The sequence below is a fragment of the Micropterus salmoides genome, unplaced genomic scaffold, assembly GCF_014851395.1.
Source record: "Micropterus salmoides isolate LMB-PRFRI ecotype aquatic unplaced genomic scaffold, ASM1485139v1 Ms_hic_scaffold_10, whole genome shotgun sequence".
NCBI classification, from domain to species: domain Eukaryota; kingdom Metazoa; phylum Chordata; class Actinopteri; order Centrarchiformes; family Centrarchidae; genus Micropterus; species Micropterus salmoides.
The window spans coordinates 34,911,120-34,937,964 of NW_024040041.1; the positions used below are offsets into that span (position 1 = coordinate 34,911,120).

Sequence of the window (26,845 nt, forward strand, 5' to 3'; positions counted from 1 at the left end):
ATGAAGAGCTTTAAAAGTGATCAATAGAATTTTAAAGTCAATTCTAAAACATACTGGGAGCCAGTGTAATGAAGCTAAAATAGGAGTAATGTGGTCATATTTCTTTGTTCTGGTTAAAAGCCTGGCAGCTGAGTTCTGGACAGTCTGGAGTCGATCAATAGATTTTTGGGTTAAACAGGTGAAAAGGCTGTTGCAATAATCCAGGCGTGATGAGATGAAGGCGTGTAAAATGGTCTCGGTGTCCTTAAAAGTTAACAAAGATCGAATTTTTGCTATATTTCTAAGTTGATAAAAACATGATTGAACAAGCTTTGTGGTGTGCTGCTCGAAATTTAAATTACTATCAAACCAAACACCAAGGTTCTTTGCAACAGGCTTAATGTGATTTACTAGGGAACCAGCAGATGGCAGTATTTGATTTGCCATCTGCTGAGACCCGATGACCAGGATTTCTGTTTTGTCTGAGTTCTGCTGGAGGAAATTATTTGACATCTATTTTTTAACTTCACAAAGGCAGTTGTTAAGTGAACTCAGCATTCCAGGGTCTGTGGATCTGACGGGCAAGTATATTTGTGTGTCATCAGCATAATTATGAAAAGAAATGCCATGTTTATGGATAATATGTCCAAGGGGAAGCAGATACAAGGAAAACAAAATGGGTCCTAAGACCGACCCCTGAGACACACCATATTTAACTGGACAGAATGAGGAGACTCTCGTTCATTGGCTGCAGATACTGGTCTGATTCCAATAGACCAGGAACAGGCTTTTGATCGGGCTGAACTCCAGTATCTGTGGCGGACTCTGACTGCCTTTGGTTTCAACCCACGTTTCATAGCCAAGATCCAGGTTTTGTACTGTGACACTGCAAGTGTTCTGAAGACCAATGGAGGCCTGAGCGCTCCCTTTAGTGTACAGAGGCGGGTGAGGCAGGGCTGCTCTCTGTCTGGCATGTTATATTCTCTGGCCATTGAACCTCTGCTTCACAGACTAAGGTCTGCTCTCTCTCTGGTGTCTGTTTTCCTAAATGTAACGTTCTTCTTAAACTGTCTGCATATGCAGATGATATCATTGTCCTGCTAAACAAGCAGAGAGATACTGATGTGTTGGAGAAAACCTTAAAATCTGTATGGCCTGATATCATCTGCTAAAGTGAACTGGGTGAAGAGTGAGGCTGTGATGGTGGGAGAGAGGCTGAGGAGTCAGCTCAGTCTGCCTGGAGGCCTCTTCTGGAAAACAGGAGGTCTGAAATATTTAGGAGTTTTGTCTGGGAAATCAAGTGTCAACTCGTTCTCACTCTCTGACTCATCACGTATGGACGCATTGCCAGGACCCGTGTTAACAGACCTACGTAGTTATTTTAACCCAAACCATGAGCAAGTACTTTTTGTGCCTAAACCTAAACTGCAACGTTTCTAGAATTTAAAAACATGCTGTTTCAAAATGGCGATGTTTCGAAACATAAGCGTGTTATTTTCAAAGTCTTACCGGACGTTGCCTATTTATTGTTGCTGATGGTGTTGATCATGACGCTACAGGGGTACCCAGGGCAGTAAAAAGCGACCAAAGCGTCAATATGTGAGGAGTCGGGAGTGAGAACGTGTTGGAATAAGTGGAAATGGCTGCTGCCTTAAATGTCAGCTGTGTCTCTGAGGGATGCCTCTGTTGGTAAAAACGCTCAACAAAAAGACACTTAACGGACGTAGCGACACCCTGGAGGACTCATTTGGGTTTAAGTGCTGGAGGTCTCTGTATAAACCCCCCCTGACAAAGAGACATGCAGACCTACAGTGGAGCGTCCTTCATGGAATACTGGCTGTAAAGTCTTTTGTGTCTGTGCTGAATGGGAACGTACAGGACCATTGTCCTTTCTGTCTGCAGAGGGAGACCGTGTGTTCTGTCCTCTTCACACGCCTTGCATGAATTGACAGGCAGATGAACTCCATCCCCAATTACTACACTGACAAAGATGTTCCAACTTGACTTTCTTTTAATGTAGCAACTGGCAGTAGGGTAAAACTGACAAAAAGAAAAACAAAACATATATCAGAGGTCTCAGAATTGCCACTGTAGAGAGCACAGGAAATAAACTCAAATTGTACACAGTATTTACAGATACTAAATCAAAAGGATAAGCTACTGGTAAGCATAATGTAGCTAAATGCAATTTATATACACTTTTCTCACTGGTAGTTAGCTAGCACATGTGGCCAACATAGACACCTACCCACTGTTCTGTGAAAATATATATACAAACATATCAACAAATGATCTCTTAAGTTTATTTTACATACCAACGATGCTTTCAAAGACCCAAATGTCAGGATGATGACTGATGAAAGACTGAGCTTTTCCTAGGCTCTTACATGGAGAACTTCCTTGATGCTTACTGATGATGTCATCAAGTAGAGACACAGATCACCTAACCCTAAATGGCTGCTATACAAAACCCACCAGCAGGGGGAGTTCTAAGTAACTTAAAATGTCTATCATAATAAAACAGCACACTCCCCGCCTGATATCACTAGATACCACAATTTGCCACCTTTACAGTTTAAGTTACTTGTTCTTAGTCCTCAGGGAGGAGCAGCAGGACCACTTCCGTAACAGGCCTGAGAAACAGTTTTGTTCCATCCCGTCTGTTAGTCTTCACCTCTACCTTACGAACTCTTCCATCCTTGCTGGGAAATACTCGCGTTATGAGTCCTAAAGGCCAGTCATTTCTCTTGGACTGACAGTCTCTCAAGAGCACAACAGAGCCTGGAGTGATGTTTGGCCTATTGGATGTCCATTTCCTTCGTGACTGTAGGGTAGAAAGGACTGTTTGCGCCATCTGTCCCAGAAGGTGCTGGAAAGGCTTTGCACTTGCCGCCACTGTTTTTTGTACAGGTCCTTGCTGTTGAACTCTCCTTGAGGAATGGGAGGAGGGCCACTTTTCTGTGTGAGCAGCGTGGCAGGAGTGAGGATAAATGGATCTTCTGCATCTGTAGACACTGGCACTAGTGGTCTGTTGTTCACAATGGCCATCACCTCGGCCATAAAGGTTGTGAGCACCTCATGAGTGAGTCTAATACGTCCTGATAGGAGAAGCATGGAGTCCAGGATTTTGCGGGTGATGCCAATCATTCTCTCCCATGCCCCTCCCATATGGGAGGAATGAGGTGGATTGAATGTCCAGGTACAGCCAACATTGGAGGAGATTCCCAGATCTTTGCATGCTCCAACGAAGTTCGTTCCCCGGTCAGACCGGATTTGCCTGACTGGCCCACGGATCGCCAGGAACCTTCTCAGGGCATTTATAAAACTTGAACTGTCCATGGACTCTATGACCTCAAGGTGGATGGCTCTAACGCTTAGACAGGTAAATATGACTGCCCACCTTTTACTTTCGGCATGACCACCCCTTGTCCGGCGTGTGGAGATGGTCCAGGGTCCAAACACGTCAACACCAACATACGTGAAGGGCGGTTCCATGCTGAGTCTGTCTGGAGGTAAGTCAGCCATTTTCTGGACTTCACAAGACCCCCGAAGCTTATGGCAGGGGACGCGTTTGAAGATGGAGCTGTTTACACACCTTTTGGCTCCCACAATCCAGTAGCCAGCTGAGCGGACAGCGCCCTCCGTAAAATGGCGTCCTTGATGTTGTGACTCCACATGGAAATGTTGCGAAGGAGAGATGTAACATGATGCCGTCCAGGAATGATCAGTGGCCTTTTCTCTTCATGTCCCAACTGTGATTCCACTATGCGTCCTCCTACTCTTAATAACCCATCCCCATCAATAAATGGGTCTAGCATCCTCAGAGGGCTTTCCTTGGGAATCTCCCGTTGGGTTCTATTTCGTCAGCATAAGTGTCCTGTTGCACAGATCGAATGATGATGTTTTTACTCTGACTGACATCCTCGACTGTGTATGGTGTCTCACAATGATGCCATCCTTTGCAACTTCCTGTAGAACCCTTTGAGGTTTCCTTGAAAAGGCATGTGATATGTCTGAGACAGCATATGGCCCGATTAAGAGCCTTCCAAGTAGAAAAGCGCTGAAAGCGCTGAGATCCAAGTCGACTGTCACAGGTGGTGGTGGTAGAGAGCACTGTCACTTGAGTGCGAATTTCTTTATCATGATCTGGATCCACCAGTTCAAAGACAGCTGTCTTGAGAGAAGTTTTCTCTGGCTGAGATAAGAATGCAGGTCCAGTAAGCCAGGTAGTGCCCTTCAGACAGGCTGCAGGGATGGACCTTGTAGCATGGTCCGCAGGGTTGTGTTCAGTGGACACATACTGCCATTGTTGTGGCTGTGTGCTCCTCCTGATCCTCTGGATCCTGTTGTTGACATAAACATAGAATCGTTTCATTGTAAATGTAGCCAAGAACTACCTTGCTGTCTGTGTAGAAAGTCACTGCATCACACTCAATATCGATCTCAGAAGTAATGAGCTCCGCCATTTCCACAGCCATCACTGCAGCGCACAACTCTAACCGAGGTATGGTTTGTCCTTGACGTGGAGCTAACTTTGCCTTGCCTAATATAAAGCCTGTGTGGCAGTTCCCGTCTGCGTCTGAGATCTTTAGATAGGCAACGGCTGCTATTGCCTTATCTGAAGCATCCGAAAAGATACAGAGTTCCTTGTGCTGGGCCTCTGTAGGAGACACATTTGTATATGGCCTTGGGATCTTCAGGTGATGAAGCTCTTTCAAGGACCCTCTCCACTGCTCCCATAGCTGTTCTTTGTCTGGAGGTAATGGACTATCCCAGTCATTCTTTTCCATTGAGAGTTCTCGAAGTAAGGCCTTACCTCGTACGGTGACAGGTGCTACGAAACCCAACCTGTCAAACAAGCTGTTTACTGTTGACAGTACTCCTCGGCGAGTGAAGGGCTTCCTTTCCTCTGCCACCTGAAAAATGAAAGTGTCAATCTTCAAATCCCAACAGAGTCCAAGGCTGCGCTGTATGGGAAGAGAGTCGAGACCGAGATCCAGATCTTTCAGGTCATTGGCGTGATCTTCAGTGGGGAATGCCTCCATGACCTCTCTGCTGTTTGAGGCTATTTTATGTAGCCTCAGGTTAGAACAAGCCAGCATGCTCTGCGTTCTTCCGAGCAAGTCAATAGCAGCCTCTGTTGTGGGTAGGGACTTAAGTCCATCATCGACATAAAAGTCTCTCTGCACAAAGTCCTTTGCATCCTTGCCAAACTCCTTCTCCCCGTCCTCAGCAGCTCGTCTGAGACAGTGAATGGCAACTGCTGGCGATGTGGTGTTTCCAAAAACATGCACTTTCATGCAATACTCCTTGATGTCATTTTCCAGGTTGTTGTCTGCATACCAAAGACATCTCAGGAAGTTTCTGTCTTCTGGCCTGACGACAAAACAGTGGAACATCTGTTGTATGTCCACCGTGACTGCAATGGTGTCTTTACGAAAACGGGTAAGTACCCCAAGAAGACACCGTGTTTCACTGGTTTTTAGAGTGCACGCTTCTCGTGTCGCTGTTTGTTCTGCTGGAAAACATCTTTCGGGGTTTACTGACTTTTTTACTAAACAGGTTTTGATTTGTGGTTTTAAATACACTCGACATCAGAAGGACAAATGTCAGCAGCTAAACTTTGTCCTGGGTCAGGCTAAGATGGCCGTGTATGTGAGCAGGAGAAAGAAGGTGGAGACAGATCAAGCAGTCAATGTGAAGCTGCTGTTTGTAAAACTGGTGAAGTCCAGGTTGTTGTTGGACTTGCTGGGTCGGAAATAAGGACAGGCCGGGCCAGTGGAAGGCCTGGTCCCTACCCCAACTTATTAAACTCAGTAAAAATGACTCAATTAGCTTTCTTCTGTAGTCAAAGACTTCACTGGAGACAGTCAAGAGTCGGTGCAAAAGAGTTTATTCCAAAAAGGACAAGTAAACCCGAGTAACATCCCTGCAGGTCTCAGGATGGAACTGAGCTGGTGGTCAGAGAACCTCGCCTTATATTCACCTTAAACTACACTTGGTCTACAGTGTTTGCTGACCACTCCCTTCCACTGGTGAATTTCTTGGTGCCCGTTTGTACGTACTGTTTTACCAATTTAATCCTTTCACTAATATCGACCACTTTTTAGCTGTTATTCAGCATAATGTTTGTTACAATTTATCCTTCTTTATATTTTTTAAATAACTGGACTAAAAATTCACCAATATGTTTCAACTTCAGTCCCACCATATTTTTTAAAAAGTTATACAGGCTTAATTTGACACCATTAAAACTCAAACACTTACAATTGTATTTTTTAAAAGAATTAAAAAGGAATAACATACTTGATAAACGCATACCATGATTCAACATATCAAACATGAATATGCCGTGTCTCATACAAAGCCTAGCTTCTAGCTGTACCAGTACCAGTCGACATTAATCAGTGTGTCATGATCTCATTCGTGGCGTACGGGACTCGCAGCAGGTGCCTTACTACCATTGTGTATGTTACGGTTGGCTAGGTTTTGCCTGTGCTGCCTGAACGGCTGCTCTGCTCATGTAGACACATTGAAAAGGCACAGGTTCATGAATAACACACACAATGTAATCCTTCTTAAGTCTTAAGAATAAAATACTAGGAAACAGTAGTCAAACCTTACATTGAAAGAATAACAGCAGTGGTCAACACCTTTACCCAGCGAGACCACAGTCATTCTCCCAATGGCTACACTACAAACAGTAATACGTAATAGTAATAAAGTTTTAGATAAGATACAGCAAACCAACACAGTAAACAAAGGAATTATTCAACAGATTTCTGTCAGTGTGGGCTCATGGCAGGGCGCTGTGTTCTGTACTGGCTGATCAGTTGCTGTATGCTGATGTGTTGATGCTATAAATGTGTGGTGTTTTTGTGGAGTGAGTACTGACTAATGAGAGTGTGTTTTGAAAAATCAAAAAAAATCTCTCTCTCTCTCTCTCTCTCTCTCTCTGTCCTCAGTCCTTTATAGAAGAGGCGTCTCTCTGAGTTGTGTTGAAGATGGACAGATGGTTCTGGTCTGATGGACTAACTCTGTTTTCTTCTTCTTCAGATTCTCATGTTATTCTGGAGATTCCTGAACTTCCTGTGGTGGCAGGAAGTGATGTCACTCTGCGCTGTAGAAGCAAAGATCAGGTCGCACTCGAAGCCTTTTTCATCAGGGATGGTTCTAAACTTGGATCTGGACCTGAAGGACAGTTTACCTTCAGGAACATCAGTCAGTCTGATGAAGGTCTCTACTGGTGTTATTTTGATCAGACTGCTGAATCTCCTCGGAGATGGCTGAGTGTCAGAGGTCAGGACACTGACATCACTTCCTGTTTATATGACATGAACTAACCTGCTGACCTGATAATAAACTGATCACTGCATTGATCCAGGTTCTACTGATTCTCCTTCCAGGTCCTACTGCCCCTCCTCCTTCCAGTACTTCTCCTCCTTTTCTTAGCTCTCCGTCTCCTTCTCCTCCTTTTTCTCCTCCTTCAGCCTCCCCCCCTCTCTCCTCTCCCCTCCTAACAGTTGGACTACCTGTGGGTTCTCTGGTTCTTCTGGTTCTGGTCCTGGTCGGAGTTCTGTTGCTCCGCAGGAATCAAACAGGTATGAAAGCTGTCAGACTCACCTGATGTGAACAGACTGGAACCAGACTGTGTCTGATCCAGTCAGCAGGTCTGTACTGAACTACAACCTGGGACTGGTTGGACTCCTGTCCAATCAGTGACGTCCTCAGGACACCTGGGACCCGTCTGTCACACAGCTCCGTGAGAAATGCTCTCTGATCTCCATTTCCAGTAACCTGACTGATCTGTGTTTGTTTCCTGCTGATCCAGATGCTGTCAGATCTGCTCAAAGGAAACACACTGCAGGTACACACACACCTGTTCTACACCTGAGCAGTGATGGTGAAGCATGAGTGAAGCAGCTGCTGCTTGATGTCTGAACTGAAACTCTGCTTCATCAACAGGACTTTTAATTTCCACTGGTGTTCAGTTTCAGGATGGAAATGTTCTCCTTACTTTAAACCTTCCTGACTTTGATTCTCTGACAAGTTTCTTTTCTCTACAGAGAGTTTGTTGTTTCAAGCAGTTGCTGACCTCTGACCTTTAGTAAACCTTGTTCTCCTGTTGTAGGTCTGGCTGTGCTGACTGCTGCAGGTGAGCTGATGGAAGTCTGTCTGTCTGTCTGTTGACCTCTGACCTTTAGTGACCTCTGACCTTTAGTGACCTCTGACCTTTAGTGACCTCTGTCCACCTGTTGCAGGTGCGGCTGTGTTGCTGTGTGGACTGCTTGTTTCTGCAGGTGAGCTGATGGAAGTGAATTATTACTAAAAAGATCCAGAACAAGTTGAACAGCAGCAGAATAAATCAGTGAACACAGGTGGAGAGTCCAGGAGGAGAAAGAAAGAAATAGGAGGATTTCATCAACAGCTTGTGTTGACTATAGAAATACAAACATGAACCATAATGATATCAAGATAAGATCAACTGAGACAAACAATAAACATTAACTAGAATGTGCATTTGGCAGCTGTTATTTATCAAATCCTGTAGTGCCACCTAAATCCACAGACTTGCTCAGCAAATCATAGAAGGGCCCTCGATGACCACAAATAACTGGCGCCACACTGTTGTGGTTGTAAATGTAATTTCTGTTGTTCCACTGTTGGAGAATAAAATAAATAAACAGCAAACAAGTAATCTTAAGAAACACTGATGTCAATGGAAACTATGATTACATTGATGGAGACAGACAGAATACAAATTTAACACTAATTACTAAAGTTAGTAGTATGCGGAAGAGGATTAAGTTCACATTTGAAATTTGTATTTGAGTTAGAATTCTGACTTAAATCTCAGAATTCTGAACTTTGTGTTGGACGTCATGATGTTCAAACACCACACAGGTGTGTGAAAGTTTAAAGCTGTGACCATTGAACACTCTCGCCCAAGCTGGGGATCAAACTAACAACCACTTGTTGATGAAAAAGTGCATTCACCTTAAAAATGAAGCTTTTCAGCTGTAATTTTTAGCTTGAGTAGCTGAGCATGTTTCCACACTCCAAACATGAAGGTGAAGATTGATGTGAAGATTTTAAGTTTAAGAATTGGGAAGGTGAGGAGAAGTCGGTCTGCAGTTTGTATTGGAGTGAATGAGACCTTGACTGTGGGCTACATATTAATTAAGGTTAAAATCTAGAATACATTTGCAGAGAAATGTATGTGAACACTTTAGAATTAGCTGGATTTCTGCATAAATTGGTCATAAAATGTGTTCTGAGCTTCATCTTAGTACAACAATAGACAAACAGTCTGCTTAAAATAAAACCACTCAAACAATTGTAGGATTTTATGTTTTTGACCGACCCAGCTTTACAGGAACAGTAAAGGGGCATTATGGAGTTTCCAGCGGTCACTAGCGGTGCGGTTTTAAGATTGCAACCAGGCGTGTGCTCGTACGCGTGCTCGCTTGAACTCATGAGCGAGCAGAATCCGAAACACGACCGCTTTCATACAGAAATCCTGCAATAAACGCAGGAACACCAGCATGCAGGCTGTGGCTTTTCTCCAGACATGTTCAGGCTCTGTTACTTCAACGTTCCCGTCTCAGAGGCGGATCAACACCGGCTCCGTAACGTTACTTCATTCAATCCTCCCGAGTGACAGCGGCTATAGACAGGCAGGGAGACGGCTTCACACAACATGCTGGAAACTCAGGTAAACCCCTTCTGCAACGTTACAGTAATAGTTTTGTCAGCTGCAGGTTGAACTAATCCACGCTCGTTACATGATCACGGTACATTTACTGCATTTAGCCGACGTGCTACATCGTTAGCTCGCCTGCTGCTTTCGGTAACCATCTTTACTATCTGTGTATCTTTCACCGGAGGCTCAGCAGTGTCAGCGCAGCTACATGTTTTGGATGATAACGAAAGGGGTAGTGAGCTGGGCTGAATATGATAACGAGATCGTGTCACACTTTATAATAATAAGACAGCAGTAAGTAACTTTACTGTAGTGTCAGTGGACGGCTCTTCCTCTGGGTTGTATATTATGTGGGACATGTTAGTTACAGCGACTGAGAGGTGGAGAAGCTGTGTACCTGAGCATCGGTAAAAGGCAATAAATCAGAAATTGAACGTTACGAAGCAAACAGCGGCAGGTCCGAGCTAATGTAGCGTTAGCTGGCTGCTCCTGGCTGCATCGCTATAGGACAGTAAACAAATCGTTCCACATTTGCTTTTTTTCGTTACATCATTTCTTGCAGGCCTTGACACTTTGACATAATACCAGAGGTACACAGGAAAGTAACATGGGTCGCGTTAGTTGGTGAATTAATGTGGAAAGCGATCGGATAACATTAGCAACTGCTCGGAGTTAGCCGGTGAGCTAACGTGACTTTCTGTGTGTTTCTCCGGCTTTACTAATGCTCACTTTGTTCTTACGCGACATCATCTGAACCTGTTTGGTCTGATGGGCTTCAGCACATGAACCTTTATTGTAGTTTTGGATCCTTACGTGGACCCTGTGTTTTGCTGTGAGCCGGTTGTTTTATGGTGTTGGTGGACTGCATGTCGTGAGCTGCCGTGTTGTCGCAGTAGTCTGAGAGGCTGGGGAGGCGCACAGGTCTGAATCCGACCCGGAGACCTCTCATTAAAAGCAGAATAGTGTCTGATGCAAGCACCGGAGAAAACAGGCGTGTGCTTCATTTCTAAGTGAGTTTTAAGCCCATTGATAATAAGGCAATGAAAATTTGATTGATTAAAATCAAAAACTTACATATAGCCCCTTTAATGTTGTTGTCCTTTGTCTCAATCATCAGGTGATTCGGTGGTCAACTTTTACTGTGTGATTTGTCAGCTTTAGCTTCTGTCTTTATTCGTTTCAGACTGAATCCAACCTTCAAATGGATAATGCAAACCTTTCTGTCTCCTCTCTGAAATTGCTATTTTAATTTTTCCAAATATTAGACTATATTTCTCCAGGCAGCGCCGTGATAAATCCGACAGGATCCGACTGCACTAATGACATCATCTCAATCAGCTGTGTGCCCCTCCTACATTCTGAGGTTGCCATGGTGATGGTAAAAGCTGTCTGCCTCCATGGACAGTTCATTAAACAGTGAATTTAGCTGAAGCACACCCTCCATGTTCCATCTCCCACCAAACAGGCCGTAACTTTCATTGCCAAAGTAAACATACTGTAAGAGAGAAAAGATCCTCCTGAAGATGGTGTGTGTGATTTGTGTCTGTAGTGTGAGAAACGTGTCCATAACAGAAATGTACAAATGTGCACCTTTGCCTTCCTCCTGAAAGTTCAGGTCTCATTTCATTTGGGAGTTTATGCAGCAGTTGGCTGGACTGCTGTCACTTTCAAGCTGACTGTGCTCGCTGTGCAAATCTGTTTGCTTTCAAAGAGTCCGCAGTACATGTCAGCACCAAAAAACAGATTGGCTACAACTTGGTGTAAAAATGATGTATGTAGAGTGAAAGTTGTGGGAAATGGAGCGACTTGAAGACAAAACGTGAAGAAGATTTTGAAGAGAATTGCCACTCTGTCAGTTGGTCCTCCCACTCTAGCTGCAAACAATCCGCCTCATAGAAACTCATTATAAAGGCTGATGTAGAAAAGTTGAATTAACTTAGGGAAGTCTTGTGAAGAATTGTGAACATTTTAAAGACTGAATGTCATTTCTTGGTGAATGTCTGAATCAGTGGGAAGAGGTTGAAGATGAGTGAGTTGGAAGGATTTTCTCATTGACTTTCATTATAACAAAGTTTCAAAGAAGGTGAATATCTAGAAGAGTTTGAAGAGGGTTTGAAAGTAGAAAATATATCACGAAATAAGGAAAGATGTGGAACATTTTCATATTTGAATGGAGTTTATAGCTGAAAGTATGAATGACTAGATAGTAGTTGAAAAACCTTTTAAAAAACTGTGAATATCGGTACATTTTGAACATTCAATCAATTATGATTCTTGACTTTTACAGTCCTTGTTTTTTATTTTCTCTCACTATGTTTATTGTTCTGCACCAAAAAGACAAATTCCTTGGATGTTGAAAACGTCTCGGGTTACGTATGTAACCCTGGTTCCCCGAGAAGGGGAACGAGAGACTGCGTCGGTTACGACACTATGGGAACGCCTCTAGGCGAAGCAGGTCTGAACGTGAATGAAATCACTCCAATCCTATTGGCTTGTTGCTAGAACGGTAAGGTGTGACGGAATAACCGGAGGAGTATAAAGCACACCTGTACACACTCATCATTAGCTTAAACTATGAAGCAGGCGCTTCAGGCGGGGAGAGAGGTGCGGCGGGCCGACACAGTGTCTCGTTCCCCTTCTCGGGGAACCAGGGTTACATACGTAACCCGAGACGTTCCCCTTCGAGGGAACTCGAACTGCGTCGGTTACGACACTATGGGAACGAGATACCCACTAAACCGTGCCGAAAACCCCGCCTGCCCCTGTGTGCAATAAAGTGGCACGACTAAGAGGAGAGCGCACGAGTGCCAGGTGCCGAAGGAAGGTCAAGACTGTAAAACCGAATGAATGTGTGCGGAGTGGCCCAGCCAGCCGCTAAACAAACATCCTGCAAAGAGGCCCCGGAAAGGAGGGCTCGAGAGGCCGCCATGCCTCTGGTAGAATGAGCCCTCACAGCCACAGGTGAAGGCAAACCGCGCACCTGATAGGCCAGGGAAATAGTCTGAACAATCCAGTTGCTAATCGTATGTTTGGATGCAGGGAGCCCAGCCCTGGGGGACCCAAAACATACTAGCAGCTGGTCAGCCTTCCTCCAACGGGAGGACCTCAGAGTGTAAATACTCAGTGCTCTGACCGGGCAGAGCAGATGAAGCCTCCCGTCCTCCGCCGTCACATGAGGTGGAGGATGAAATGCCTGCAGCACCGTGGACCCTGCCGCACAAGAAGGCACTTTAGGGATGTATCCTGGACGAGGGTGCAGGATAGCCCTAATATTCCCCGGGGCAAACTCCAGGCTTTGCGGGGAAACCGAAAGCGCTTGGAGATCCCCCACCCTCCTCAGAGAGGTGATAGCAAGGAGAAAGGCCATCTTGAGGGTCAAGTGCTTAGCCTCAGCTGACTCTAGGGGTTCGAAGGGGGCCTCAGCCAACGCCCCAAGAACCACCGCCAGATCCCAAGGGGGAACCTTGGACCGAGTCGCAGGTCTCATCCTCCGGGCACCACGGAGGAAACGTACAACCAAGGGAAGTTTCCCCAAGGACCCCTCCCTCAGAGGGGTGTGGAAAGACGAAATAGCTGCCACGTACACCTTGAGGGTGGAAGGGGAAAGACCAGCAGAGAACCGGTCCTGGAGGAACTCAAGTACCTGAACCACCGGGCAGGTAACAGGGTCCACCGACCGCTCCCTACACCAAGTGGAGAAAACACTCCACTTCAGGCCGTACATCCTCCGTGTGGATGGGGCCCTGGAGCTCAGGAGGGTCTCGACCGCTCCGGCTGTCAGACCCGCCTCTAGGTACTGTGCCCCCTCAGGGGCCAGACCCATAGTCGCCATATGGCGGGGCAAGGGTGAAGAACCCGGCCCTGCTCCTGGGACAGCAGGTCTCTCCTCAGAGGGACCTGCCACGGCGGGCCGTCCAGGAGCGACATGATGTCCGAGAACCACACCCGGGTTGGCCAGAACGGGGCTACGAGCAGTAGGCCGACATTGTCCTGGCGGACCCGCTCCAGAACCCCCGGGAGCAGAGCAACTGGGGGAAAAGCGTACAGACGTAGCCTCGGCCACGAATGTACCATGGCGTCCAGACCCAACGGGGCTGGAGGAACGAGAGAAAACCATAGCGGGCAGTGCGTAGTCTCTTGAGACGCAAACAGATCCACGTCTATGGGGCCGAACTCTTCGCACAAGAGCTCCACCACTTCGGGGTGAAGTCTCCATTCCCCGGGCCTCAGCCCCTGCCTCGACAGCAGGTCTGCTCCCTGATTCTGCGTCCCCAGGAGATACATCGCCCTGAGCGACAGTAACCTCTGCTGGGACCACAGGAGGATCTGACGCGCCAGTCTGTCCAGAGGGCGCGAGCGCAGACCGCCCTGGTGATTCAGATAGGCCACCACCGCAGTGTTGTCGGAACGAACCAGGACGTGGTGGCCTTGGAGATCGGGCAGGAAACTCCTTAGAGCCTGGAACACTGCCAACATCTCGAGACAGTTGATATGCCACTCGGATCGATGCACCTGCCAGGATCCCCTTGCAAAGCGGCCGTCCATGACCGCGCCCCAGCCCGTGAGGGAGGCGTCTGTCGAAATAACCAGCCGGCGACAAGACCCTCCCAGCACGGGCCCCTGGGACAGGAACCAAGTTTCCTTCCAAACTGATAGGGAACGAAGACACTTGCGCTTAACCCAAATCAGATGGAGAGGATTTCCCCTCGGGGAAAAACCCTTGTTCCTTAGCCACCACTGCAGGGGTCTCATGTGCAGTAGTCCAGATGGTATTACGCTGGACGCAGCTGCCAGGAGACCCAACACTCGTTGAAATTGTTTCATAGTGACGGCGTGGCCTAACTTCACCCCTCTCACGGCGGCCAATATGGTGTCGACACGTGCCGGAGACAATTGTGCCCGCATCGTTGTCGAATCCCATATAACCCCTAGGAACGTAGTCCGTTGGGTGGGCGCCAGCACGCTCTTCTTTGCGTTGAGCCTCAGCCCTAAACGCCGCAGATGAGCCAGAACGACATCTCGATGCCGAACCGCCAACTCTCGAGACTGGGCCAGGATGAGCCAGTCGTCGATGTAGTTGAGAATCCGGATGCCCCGGAGCCTCAGCGGGGCCAGTGCTGCATCCATACACTTGGTGAATGTGCGAGGGGAAAGTGCCAGGCCGAATGGAAGAACCCGATACTGGTAAGCCACACCCCCGAAGGCGAACCTCAGGAACTTCCTGTGAGAAAGACGTGGAAATAGGCGTCCTGTAGATCTATCGTGACGAACCAATCCTCGGATTGGATGTGCGACACGATGGCGGGGATGGTGAGCATCTTGAACCTGAATCTCCTCAGAGACCGGTTTAGAACCCGTAGATCCAAAATAGGGCGCAGCCCTCCGTCCTTCTTGGGGACTATGAAGTACCGACTGTAGAAGCCGGCGTCTCTGTCTGGGGGGGAGACACATTCCACGGCCCCTTTCCTCAGCAGAGTCTGAACTTCCTGTCCCAACACCGGACCTTGCTCCGGGCGGACCACAGTCCAAACCACCCCGTTGAATTTTGGAGGGCGGGTTCTGAACTGTAGTCGATACCCATCTATGGCAGTGCGCAGGACCCACGGAGAAAAAACTCCCCTACCCTGGTCTTCAGGACCTCTTCCCCGAGCTCCGTCGGGACTGGATGACGGTCCTCAGATCGCGTCTCACAGAAGGCTGAGGTTGAGAGCGTCGCCTCGCTGCCCCAGCCCCTCGGGGGGGCCCCCGAGAAGCGACACTCTGCTTCCTCTCCTCTCGGTAGGAGCTCGTAGAGGGAAGGGATCTACGCCCGCCTCAGCTGCCTGGGGTGCAGACCGGCGAGGGAGGTACTGGCAGAACGCTTCGCCTTGCGTCTTAACGTGCTGGAACCGATCCACCACCGAGTCCACCGCGTCACCGAAGAGGCCCGCCGTGCTCACCGGTGCATCGAGGAGGCAGCTCTTATCCCTCTTTGACATGCCCGCGAGGTTGAGCCATAGGTGACGCTCCGTGGCCACCAGAACCGACATGGATCGACCAATAGAGCGGGCCGTTTCCTTGGTGGCCCGGAGAGACAGGTCTGTGGTTCTGCGAAGTTCCGCCAGATCTTCCTCAGAGGGACCCCCCCTCTGAACCATCTCCTGAAGCAGGTCGGCTTGGTAGGCTTGAAGCACCGCCATGGTGTGCAAGCTCGCACCTGCCTGGCCCGCTGCCATGTATGCCTTCCCCACGAGCATGGATGTGGTGCGACATGGCTTGGAGGGTAACGCCGGCTTCTCCAGGGAGGACGCAAGTCGAGGGGAGAGATAGCTCGCAAGCGCATCCTCCACCCGAGGCATCCTCCCATAACCACGGTCCCTAACCCCCATCACATTGCTGTAATTAAGTGAGAGAAGGGTCTGCCCCATGATTTACTCAGTTCATCATGTAAATCAGGAAAAAAAGGCAGAGATCGGCGTGGAGGTGGTGCGTGGTGCTTAAGAAACCTTTCATCAAGCTTCCCACTGGCCTGTGGTGTCTGCTCCTCCTGTGGCCAGTCGATGTCGAGCTTAGCCACGGCTCTAGTCACCACCTCCAGCAGCTCGTCATAGTCGGGCGCAGCCTGATGACGTTGCCCCGACACCCGGAAGTCATCGTCCATTACGCCGAGCACGTCCACCTCCTCGGAGTCGGATTGCTGCAGCGTCTCCGGATCCAACCCGCGAGCGGGAGAAGCCGAGAAACGGGCTCCCGAACGAGGGAAGGAAGCGTCGGAGCCAGCGGGCGAAGGTCGGGAAAAAGCCTCAGCCGTCCCGAAATCCTCCGACAGATCGCGCTGTGAGCCCCATGAGTGAAGCCGCCGGGCCGCCTCAGCGGCCGCCGGGCCCGCACCACGGGGAGAACACATCCGGCCGTCCTCAGAAAAGAGAGCCATGCGGGACCTCAGTACCCGCACGGAAAGGGTTTCGCAATGGCCGCAGGCAGCCCCCTCGAGAGCTGCCCGGGCGTGCTCCATCCCCAAACATGAGACACACATCTCATGTGAATCTCCATCCGTGATGTACCGAGGGCAAGAAAAAACACACTTTCTGTACCTCTGATTGCCGGACATGCTGGTGGACTTCTTCCTCTGGTAAGACATTTCGCTGCTTGTAGGACTGGAGCTTTCTTCGACAACATACAGAGCGCCTGCTGAATAGAAAAAAGCTAATGATGAGTGTGTACAGGTGTGCTTTATACTCCTCCGGTTATTCCGTCACACCTTACCGTTCTAGCAACAAGCCAATAGGATTGGAGTGATTTCATTCACGTTCAGACCTGCTTCGCCTAGAGGCGTTCCCATAGTGTCGTAACCGACGCAGTTCGAGTTCCCTCGAAGGGGAACCTACTTGGCAAAAAACCTGACTGTGATTCTTGTTCTCCTCCGTCAGACTCCTCTCTGTCTGTGCTCAGACTCTGCTGCCATCTAGTGGTCTTCTGTCCATACTGCGTCTCTACTGGTCTGATGCTGTCCATCTGCTGCAGCAGGAAGACAGGAAACAAACCAGCCGTCTCCATGGAGATGACCCAGCGGGTTGGAGGAAGTGATAAATTGGATGGCGAGTGTGATGACATCACTGCTGATGTCACCACTGAGCACGCCTTCTGAGCTGTGAACAGAGTGACAGCAGCTGTCTTTAACATGGACTCTGATCAATAACATGATGGATCTGAAGATGAGAGTTTCTATCATCTGCTCTTATGGAGATGCTGCTGGAGAGCATTGTCTTACACGTTGCTCCAGAATCTTCCACAGGTGTGAAACCGGGTTGAGATCTGGTGACTGTAAAGGCCGCAGCATTTTATTCACATCATTTTCATCCTCACCAAAGCGTTCAGTGACCCTGCTGCACGAAGCATCTGCATCTGATGTTCCTCCTCTCTTTGATTCAGCTTCTTCCTTTCATTTGTATGTTTTTAAGCTTTGCTAAATAAAACCAGGTAGATCATTTTGATCTGTTGAAAGGTTGATGATTCTCTGGACCTGATCCTTTCATCCCCTCATCCAAGACTTCCTTCACAACATTTCAGTAAGGCCCCTTGTTTTCTAACAAGTGTCTAAAATGTCAGGAATGCTAATCTCTGTTCCTCAAGAGAGGGAGCAGCTGTAGAGGTGTTAGGACAGGAACCTGAGGCAGAGGAGAAGCCTAGTGCGAGGGGGAAGCCCTCTTCTGTCCTCTGCTTCTCTGTCAGATAATCATATTCTCTTATTTGACAAATATGCAACATTCACTGCCACTAAATGTCGCACTAGAGCAGCAGCATCTCAGACCAGAACAGATGGGCGCTACGGCTCCGAGGTCTGGGATCAGATCTACAAGTGTCTGAAGAGATGCATGATGAACGTCAACAATGACAACGAGCTGACGAGCGACATCAAACGGATCGAGCTACAGCTGAAGAACTCCACGGTGAGGGACGGCACATGTCGTCTCAGGCTCTGAAGGCCTGGGTGAACGGGGCGGCCTTCCACATCCAGATGCTGATCCACCTGGTGAGACTCAGAGGGATTAAATCCTGAGACCCTGTACAGAGACTCCTCTCTGCTTACCTGAGAGACCTGGACCTGCTGTTCAACAAGCACAGAGAGGTGATAGAAGGAAAGTGCAGGATGAGATGGAGGATATCTCCTACTCTACAACAAGTTACAGAATGTGCCTGCGTATTCTGCAGAAAGTAGTAAACAGAACTACTACATGTCCGTGGAGTCCGCAGCTGGTCATGTAGTATTCGTCTGCTTAGACCTTCAGGGAGGAAACAGAGAGGTAGTGTGTGTGCCATGAGGATGATGATGATGATTATAACACTATCATAAAGTGAGACAGTCAGCTAGTGCTGACTTTTTAGCTGTCTTGCAAGCGCAGACATTATCATTAACACTACTATAAATATCTGTGCCATTTTTCATTTAGTCTATAGCAACATCACCTTACATTGTCTGTACCTCTGTGTGGATATTGTGTAGGCTGCCTCCCCCCTGTTCCTCTCCCTCTCACTCTCTCTCTCTCTCTCCCTCTCTCTCTCTCTCCTTCACCCCAACCGGTCGAGGCAGATGGCCGCCCACCCTGAGTCATGGTTCTGCTCGAGGTTTCTGCCTCTTAAAGGAAGTTTTTCCTTGCCTCTGTCTCCTAGTGCTTGCTCTTGGTGGGAACTGTTGGGCTTCTGTAAATAGCATCATAGAGTACGGTCTAGACCTGTTCTTTTATGAAAAGCGCTGTGAGATAACTGTTGTTGTGATTTGGCACTATATAAATAAAATTGAATTGAATTACAAAGACCACAGTACTAAAAGCGGAACAGCTAATACCCAGTTGCTCTGCACAAGCAGCAGAGCTAATAGTACTAACTGAGGCATGTAAACTAATGAAAGGAAAGACGGCCACTATATACACAGACAGCCAGTATGCATATGCTACTGTGCATGTGTTTGCCCAGTACTGGAAAAATCGAGGCATGATAACCTCTACAGGGAAGCCGGTAACACATGCCAAAATTCTGACTGAACTGCTTGATGCCGTACAGCTCCCAAAGACAGCAGCCATCTGCAAATGTGCAGCACATACATCTGGAACGGATGAGGTGTCTGTAGGAAACGCTTTTGCAGACAGAATGGCTAAAGCAGCAGCTACAGCGAAGCACAATGTTCTTGCAGTAATAGAACACGACGTATTAGACCATTTGATTCTTAAAGACATGCAACAACAAAGTCCCCAGACTGAAAAGACGTCTGGTTACGTCATGGCACAGTTGAAAGGTGACCTCTATGTCTGAACAGCTAATAAACCCGTACTTCCTAAGAACTTATACAAATGGGCGGCGATATTGAGCCATGGAGTAACTCATGTCTCAACAGGAGGGATGGTAACTCAAGTACAACAATACTACACTACGTTTGGTTTCAATACCTTTTCAAAAAATTTCTGTAGAGCATGCCTGACCTGCGCTAAATATAACCCACAAGGTAATTTACGCCCAAAGAGAGGTCGGTTTCCTGAACCCCAATATCTGTTCCAAATAATACATATGGACTTCATAGAGCTGAGCAAGAGCGAAGGTAAAAAGTACTGTCTAGTGATAATAGACGCCTTCTCCAAATGGATAGAACTGTTTCCCACCCAACATCCTGATGCACTAACAGTTGTGAAAGCATTATGCAAAGATATCATTCCAAGATATGGTATCCCAGAAAGAATCTATAGTGATAATGGAACACACTTTGTCAATCAATTAATCAAAAAAATAGGAACAATGTTCCACATGAAGTTAAAACACCATTGCGCGTACCATCCACAAAGTGCAGGGCTGGAAGAGCGCATGAATGGCACTATAAAAAATAGATTGAAAAAGTGCATGGAAGAAACAAGAAGACCATGGACTAAATGCTTGGATCTTGTGAAAATGTATATAAATATCACGAGCACAACGAGACTCTCTTCGGGCGACCATATAGACTACCACAGTTTAAAAATCAATGGGCGACAGATGAGGAGTCATGTCTGGCTGATTGTATAGAGAAAAACAACAACAAAAGAATGTTAATGGTGTATCTTCTGTCTCCCACCAGGCACTTGAATTAGTAGAGCCAGGTGATTGGGTATTAGTAAGAAGAAGAAGTATAAGAACTATAAAGAAGAAGCACTGGCACTCGCCAAAGTGGGAAGGACCTTTTCAGGTACTGTTGACCACCCCCACAGCAATTAAAATAGCTGAGAGGTCTACCTGGATTCACCTCACTCACTGTAAAAAGGTAATTTCTGCTGTTACAAGCTCCAACAAGGAAGGCAAGCCAAAGTCTGATAATAGGGTGGATTCAGGCGTTTAGAACCTGGATAGGCCCGAAAGTCAGTGAAGAAAACCACGGGCTGCCAACCTTAGTAGGTGAGCAAAGCGGGAGGAATGGCCCATAAGGCGTGGGTGGTAATGCTGCTGACTTACCTGGGGGTTTGGCCTCTACCTGTATCAGAGACAGGGTTTTGCCAAAAGAACAATCATTACACACATGGACTACAAGTGTGCATTCCAACCAATACCAGCGTGTCAGTTGTGATCCCCTTTTCTAGTCTCACTAGTAAGGGCATAAAAGGCAGTGAGTACACCACCTATACGTGGTATATGACAAATGATCAGAAAGACACGTCATGGTGACCTCAGCCCTAACATCGCTAACAGTTCTTGTTGTGGTTCTGACCTTATGCGGATGTTGTTTTATCCCCTGTTTGCGGACATTGTTGCATCAACTCAACCTGTTGAACACAGAATGTCTCAGTTGTATCCACTCTTAGGTGATATGGATCACTGATGAGGGTAATAATCCAATAGAGCAAGTGCCTGATCTATTCCCTGATCCTGGAGATTATGAGCGTCTCCTTTGTATAAAATACAACATAACTCTGAGTGTAAACATATTTGGGCTCATAAAAATTATCTTGCAGTCAAAAATCTTGAAACGAAGTGACTGAGCTTAAGTGAAATGAGAATGTGAGCAAATATGTGATAAACAGGAGGGAAATGTTGGAACCAGTATGTATATAAGTTATCTCATATTTACTCTCGGCAATGCAATCTGAAACAATATGGATATATATATATATATCAAGACGTGTACTAATGCAAGTGTGTAAGTCTGTCTGCAGAAATGTACTGACAGGAAGTCTACAGCGGATGGTGTGACTGAAGGAAATGACACACGGAGCAGACAACAACAACAACAACAACAAAATAACAGCAACCGAGTCCTGGCCCTGAGGAGCGACTGAGCTTAACGTACATAGTTCCAGGAACAGTACTGTACAATAATGTATGTCACGTTGATCACGTTTCATGTTGCTGCTGCACCCCCTTTCCCCTTAGAGCAGCAACATGCATGTAACTAGCGAACTGAATATAATAAAAAGAGAGTGCATCTCTGAGTGCATCTCTGTCCGTTCTCCTCGCGAGTAAAAAGGCACTAACTCTCTTGTCTTTCTTCCTTGTCTGATATTATAGGTGTCTGCACCTGACAACTTCCTGTTGAGGAGGATTTTCAGCTTCCTACACAACACTGCATCTCATTAAAGCAGGAAGCCCCGCCCTCACTGTCAAGCACCAATCATGAGCAGCAGGGTGACATGCAGCGCTGACTGTGTTAAAAAGGAAGTGAAGCTGAAGGCGTCACTCTGCTGTTCAGACTGACTGACAGTCGACATCCAGACAACATGAAGGCTTCATCTGTGTCTCTGCTGCTCGGTGAGTCCAACACATCCATCCATCCATCCATCCATCCATCCATCCATCCATTCATCCATCCATCCATCCATCCATCCATCCATCCATCCATCACAGCTCCAACACACTTCAGAGTCTGCACTCATACAGAGGAAAAGATGATGAAACCATTGGAATGTTTTACTATTTAATAGAAGTGATAGAAAAGGCTTTTTGCTAAAATCAGCCTTGTATCATCAGGCCCTAAATGTTCAAGTTCAAGTCCTTTATTGTATGTATTGTATTTATATATATATATATATGTGTGTATATATATAAACACCAAAACATGTAGAAACCAGTAGTACAGATGGTATAATGATATGGTTGGATAAGGTGTGAGCAAAGTGACAGTAATGAGCTTAGTGGTTCATTATTCTTGTCTGAGGGACGAAGCCGTCCCTGAGCCTGACCAGTTTGGGTCGGGGTGGTTGGGGTCTCTGGTTGGCCTTCTTCTTGAACCGCTGGGTGTAGAGGTCCTCCATGGATGGCGGCTCCGTCCTGGTGATTTGCTGAGCAGTTTTCACCACCCTCTGTAAAGCCTTGTGGTCGAGGGCAGCTGCCTTAGACAGTTTGTAGCTGTGGTCAGAGACATTTTCAGCACCACTGAACGGAACTGTCCTTTCACACAGGAAAGCTCAGCTGAGACATTCTGATCTTATCTGGGTTTCATGTGTCACTTGCTCTCTGACTGTGACATTTCCATGGTTATTAAATTCGACACACATACTTCTTTTTTGAGTAAAATAAGCAGAAATGGTCTGTTATTTTAGATTACTGACTGTCTTGCTTTAATGTCAAATATTTGCCAGGATATTCCCAAGATGCCAGTTGCCATCTTAAAGGACTGTCCTACTCCTTGAGGTCCCTTCCGTCAGAGCCCAGGGACCATATTTAAAACTGTATTTACAGCCACGCCCCAGCACAAGGGAGAACAGCAGGAGATCCAGGGCCCCTCAGCCCAGCCAGAGCTAATCCTAAAGATTCTAAGATTCTAAACTAGACTTCAGGTCGGGATGGTGCTGAGCTGCCTTTGTGGTGTGTGGTGGCCTGTTTGTTAGGGGCTTTAGGCCCCCAGGTCTGACATGGGATCTGTTGTCGCCTCTCCTTGCGGGGGCCCTCTTTGGCGTGGGTGGTGTTCCCGCCACTGTCCCCTGCTGGCTCTCTCACGAGGGGGGCATGCGGTTCTTCCAGTGTGCGTGGTTGGTGCTGTCGCAACGTGGGTCTTGGCCCGCTCCCTTGGGGGTAGCTATCCGGGGGGGCTGGGCCCTCGTCTGGGTTCGGGGCAGGCCTTGGGTTCGTTGGGCATGCAAATCGACTCTAACAGTGGCTGCTGTCAGATACAGGATCTACAGATGCTACAGCAGTTACTGATAGCTACCGTTAGCTACAGCAGCAGAAGTCTTCAATCAACTGGGCCGCGTGAAGCCCCTGGAAAATGTAACAAAACATTTTCAAATGGAAAAGGTGGTGCCTTGAACACCCTGTTGTGTACTCAAACGCACTGCCTTTTAATTCAGTGTTATAAATTGTCGCTGCTGATTGGGAAACACCTCTGACACACTCAACAAACAAAAGAGTAAACATACTTCATACCCATACTGAGCAGCTCCTCTGCTTGTGCTGAAAAGGCCAAAGTTAGCAGGTACAGGAAGTGTCGAGGGCAGTGCGTACAAGAGCCAGGTTGAGTCGAGTCGAGTCTAAAGGTTTGTAGTAGTATATGGTCTCAGCAGCGAGTGCATACAGCTAGGGAAGCCCAGAGTATCAGTTCAACGTGCCCAGATAACCTCCAATGGACGGCCCCAGGAGGATCCTGATCAGATACCCAGACCAACTCATCTGGCTCCTTTCGGCTCCACCTCATATTTCTAAGGCTGATCCCAACCACCTTATGGAGGAAACTCGTTTTGGCCACTTGTATCCGCGATCTCATTCTTTCAGTCGCAACATAGAGCTTTTGACCATAGGTGAGGCTTGGAACGCAAAACGACTAGTGAATCGAAAGCTTTGTCTTCCGACTCAGCTCGCTCTTCCCCACAATGGTCTGCCTTACTGCTGACGCTACATCAATCTGCTTCCTTCTCCATTTAGCTATCACTCGTGAACAAGATCCCAAGATACTTAAACTCCTTCACTAAGGGCAGCAATTCACTCCCAACCCAGAGGGAGCAATCCATCATTTTCAAGCAGACAACCGTGGCCTCGAATTGAGAGTCGGTTGACACTCGACTGCAAAGAGCCCCAGCGTGTGCTGCCAAGAAAACGGACACAGCTCTCACTTTGGTAATACGAGGGCCGGATAGCAGTTCTCCCCGGCTGAGCACACCCTGAGCCAAGCAATAAACTCTCTTCCTCAGTTGACAAATGGTTTGCCTGATCTTCCTTGAGGCCAACCAAAAGTCCTTCAGTGGACGGCTCTGCCCCTCTTTTTGTCTTTGGTCTAGGATGTTCTGGTACCGTATAGGAAAGCTCAGCTAAAGCAACACGGATACAATTCTGATCTTATCTGGGTTTCATGTGATTCAACTGTCATTGACATTTCCATGGTTACTATTGGTGACACCAAACCTGACAAAGACTCAGAAAGACATTGACATCACTCATAGAATCAAACTTCATCTTCTGATTTTGGCTTCAGGGAGATGTGAAATTCCAAATTTGAAAAATTAAAACTTAGTTTCCAGACATTTGATGGAATAACTTAAAAGTTTCTGTAGCTCATTTCATTGGCCACTTTAGTGACCTTTAACCCTCAGTGACCTCTGACCTTCAGTGACCCCTGACCTTCAGTGACCCCTGACCTTCAGTGACCTCTAACCTTCAGTGACCTCTGACCTTCAGTGACTTCTGACCTTCAGTGACCCCTGACCTTCAGTGACCCCTGACCTTCAGTGACCCCTGTCTTCCTGTTGCAGGTGTGTCTGTGCTGCTGCTGTCTGGACTGACTGATTCTGCAGGTGAGCTGATGGAAGAGAAAACCAGCACTGTCTGTCTAATCACATGTCTATGTGATCATCTGTATCTGTACCCCTCTCTGTCTGCCCTACAGTCTCTCTGGATGTCCGTCCAAACCGTCCTCAGTTCTTCACAGAAGAGTCGGTCTCTCTGAGTTGTGTTGAAGATGGACAAACAGTTGATGGATGGACGGTGAAGAGGAGAGCAGGGGGACACAATGAGAACTTTGGGAGGTTTGATGGTTCCTCCTGTATCGTCTCAAATCTCTCCCAATCAGACACTGGAGTTTACTGGTGTGAAACCAGTTCTGGACAGACGAGTGACCAGATCAACATCACTGTGACTCATACAAAAAGCAAGTTGATCCATCCTGTGTTCATGTCTGTATAGGATTCTGTTCTGAGAGGTCTAACTCTGTTTTCTTCTTCTTCAGATTCTCAGGTTATTCTGGAGATTTATGCACTTCCTGTGATGGAAGGAAGTGATGTCACTCTGCGTTGTAGAACCAAAGACAAGGTCACAAATAAAGCCTTTTTCATCAGGGATGGTTCTAACATTGGATCTGGACCTGAAGGACAGTTTACCATCAGGAACATCCAACGGTCTGATGAAGGTCTCTACTGGTGTTATTTTGATCAGTCTGCTGAATCTCCTCGGAGATGGCTGAGTGTCAGAGGTCAGGACACTGACATCACTTCCTGTTTACATGATATGAACTAACCTGCTGACCTGATTATAAACTGATCACTGCATTGATCCAGGTTCTACTGATTTTCCTTCCAGCATCTCCTCTCTTTTCTCTCTTCTTCCGATTAAGAATAACTGTGGGTTCTCTGGTTCTTCTGGTTCTTCTGGTTCTGGTCCTGGTCGGAGTTCTGTTGCTCCGCAGGAATCAAACAGGTATGAAAGCTGTCAGACTCACCTGATGTGAACAGACTGGAACCAGACTGTGTCTGATCCAGTCAGCAGGTCTGTACTGAACTACAACCTGGGACTGGTTGGACTCCTGTCCAATCAGTGACGTCCTCAGGACACCTGGGACCCGTCTGTCACACAGCTCCGTGAGAAATGCTCTCTGATCTCCATTTCCAATAACCTGACTGATCTGTGTTTGTTTCCTGCTGATCCAGATGCTGTCAGATCTGCTCAAAGGAAACACACTGCAGGTACACACACACCTGTTCTACACCTGAGCAGTGATGGTGAAGCATGAGTGAAGCAGCTGCTGCTTGATGTCTGAACTGAAACTCTGCTTCATCAACTGGACTTTTAATTTCCACTGGTGTTCAGTTTCAGGATGGAAATGTTCTCCTTACTTTAAACCTTCCTGACTTTGATTCTCTTACAAGTTTCTTTTCTCTACAGAGAGTTTGTTGATTTAGAGGCGGACAATATAATCTTAACTCAGTGCCCACTTAGAGCTTTTCCAGAGCTTTCAGCCACATCTCATGGTCTTCATCAGCTCATGGCGTTTGCTTGGTAGTTCTGGAGATGCTTCAGGTGTGGTCATGTGAGGTACAGACCCTCAGTCCCATGGTAACAGCTGCTTGTATATGGGGGGAGATGTGATGTACCTGTAGGTCACATGATGACCCCTGAGCCAACTCCATTTACTGATGAACACCATGAGATGCTGCTGAAAGCTCAGTTAGATATTTTCCACTAACTGTTTATATATTTGAATACAAAGTTAACCTGCTGACCTCTGACCTTTAGTAAACCTTGTTCTCCTGTTGTAGGTCTGCCTTTGCTGACTGCTGCAGGTGAGTTGATGGAAGTCTGTCTGTCTGTCTGTCTGTCTGTTGACCTCTGACCTTTAGTGACCTCTGTCTACCTGTTGCAGGTGCGGCTGTGTTGCTGAGTGGACTGCTTGTTTCTGCAGGTGAGCTGATGAAAGTTTATTATTTATAAAAAAATACAGAAGAAGTTTACATTTATCAAAGCGAC

The 26,845-nt window shown here is 47.2% G+C and overlaps 1 protein-coding gene and 1 long non-coding RNA gene across 5 annotated transcripts in view; both read left to right on the top strand.

Annotated features, from left to right (window-relative positions):
- The window catches only part of LOC119896587 (Fc receptor-like A), a 36,878-nt gene that overhangs the window by 5,209 nt on the left and 4,824 nt on the right, over nucleotides 1-26,845 (top strand). Inside the window, exons 5-10 of one of the 4 annotated variants that reach the window (XM_038710074.1) lie at nucleotides 7,036-7,278; nucleotides 7,386-7,525; nucleotides 25,735-25,798; nucleotides 26,029-26,064; nucleotides 26,638-26,661; nucleotides 26,742-26,780. In XM_038710074.1, the coding sequence (XP_038566002.1) occupies nucleotides 7,036-7,278; nucleotides 7,386-7,525; nucleotides 25,735-25,798; nucleotides 26,029-26,064; nucleotides 26,638-26,661; nucleotides 26,742-26,780 (546 nt within the window). Of the gene's footprint in view, nucleotides 1-7,035; nucleotides 7,279-7,385; nucleotides 7,581-7,810; nucleotides 7,847-8,110; nucleotides 8,135-8,240; nucleotides 8,280-17,091; nucleotides 17,670-25,331; nucleotides 25,575-25,681; nucleotides 25,799-26,028; nucleotides 26,065-26,637; nucleotides 26,662-26,741; nucleotides 26,781-26,845 lie in introns of those variants that run through there. The other 3 variants (XM_038710073.1, XM_038710075.1, XM_038710076.1) reach the window with 3 other exon arrangements.
- LOC119896590 lies at nucleotides 21,895-25,251 on the top strand. The gene is made up of 3 exons (XR_005443251.1): nucleotides 21,895-21,925; nucleotides 24,785-24,900; nucleotides 24,993-25,251. It is a non-coding gene; the product is annotated as an uncharacterized LOC119896590 (long non-coding RNA).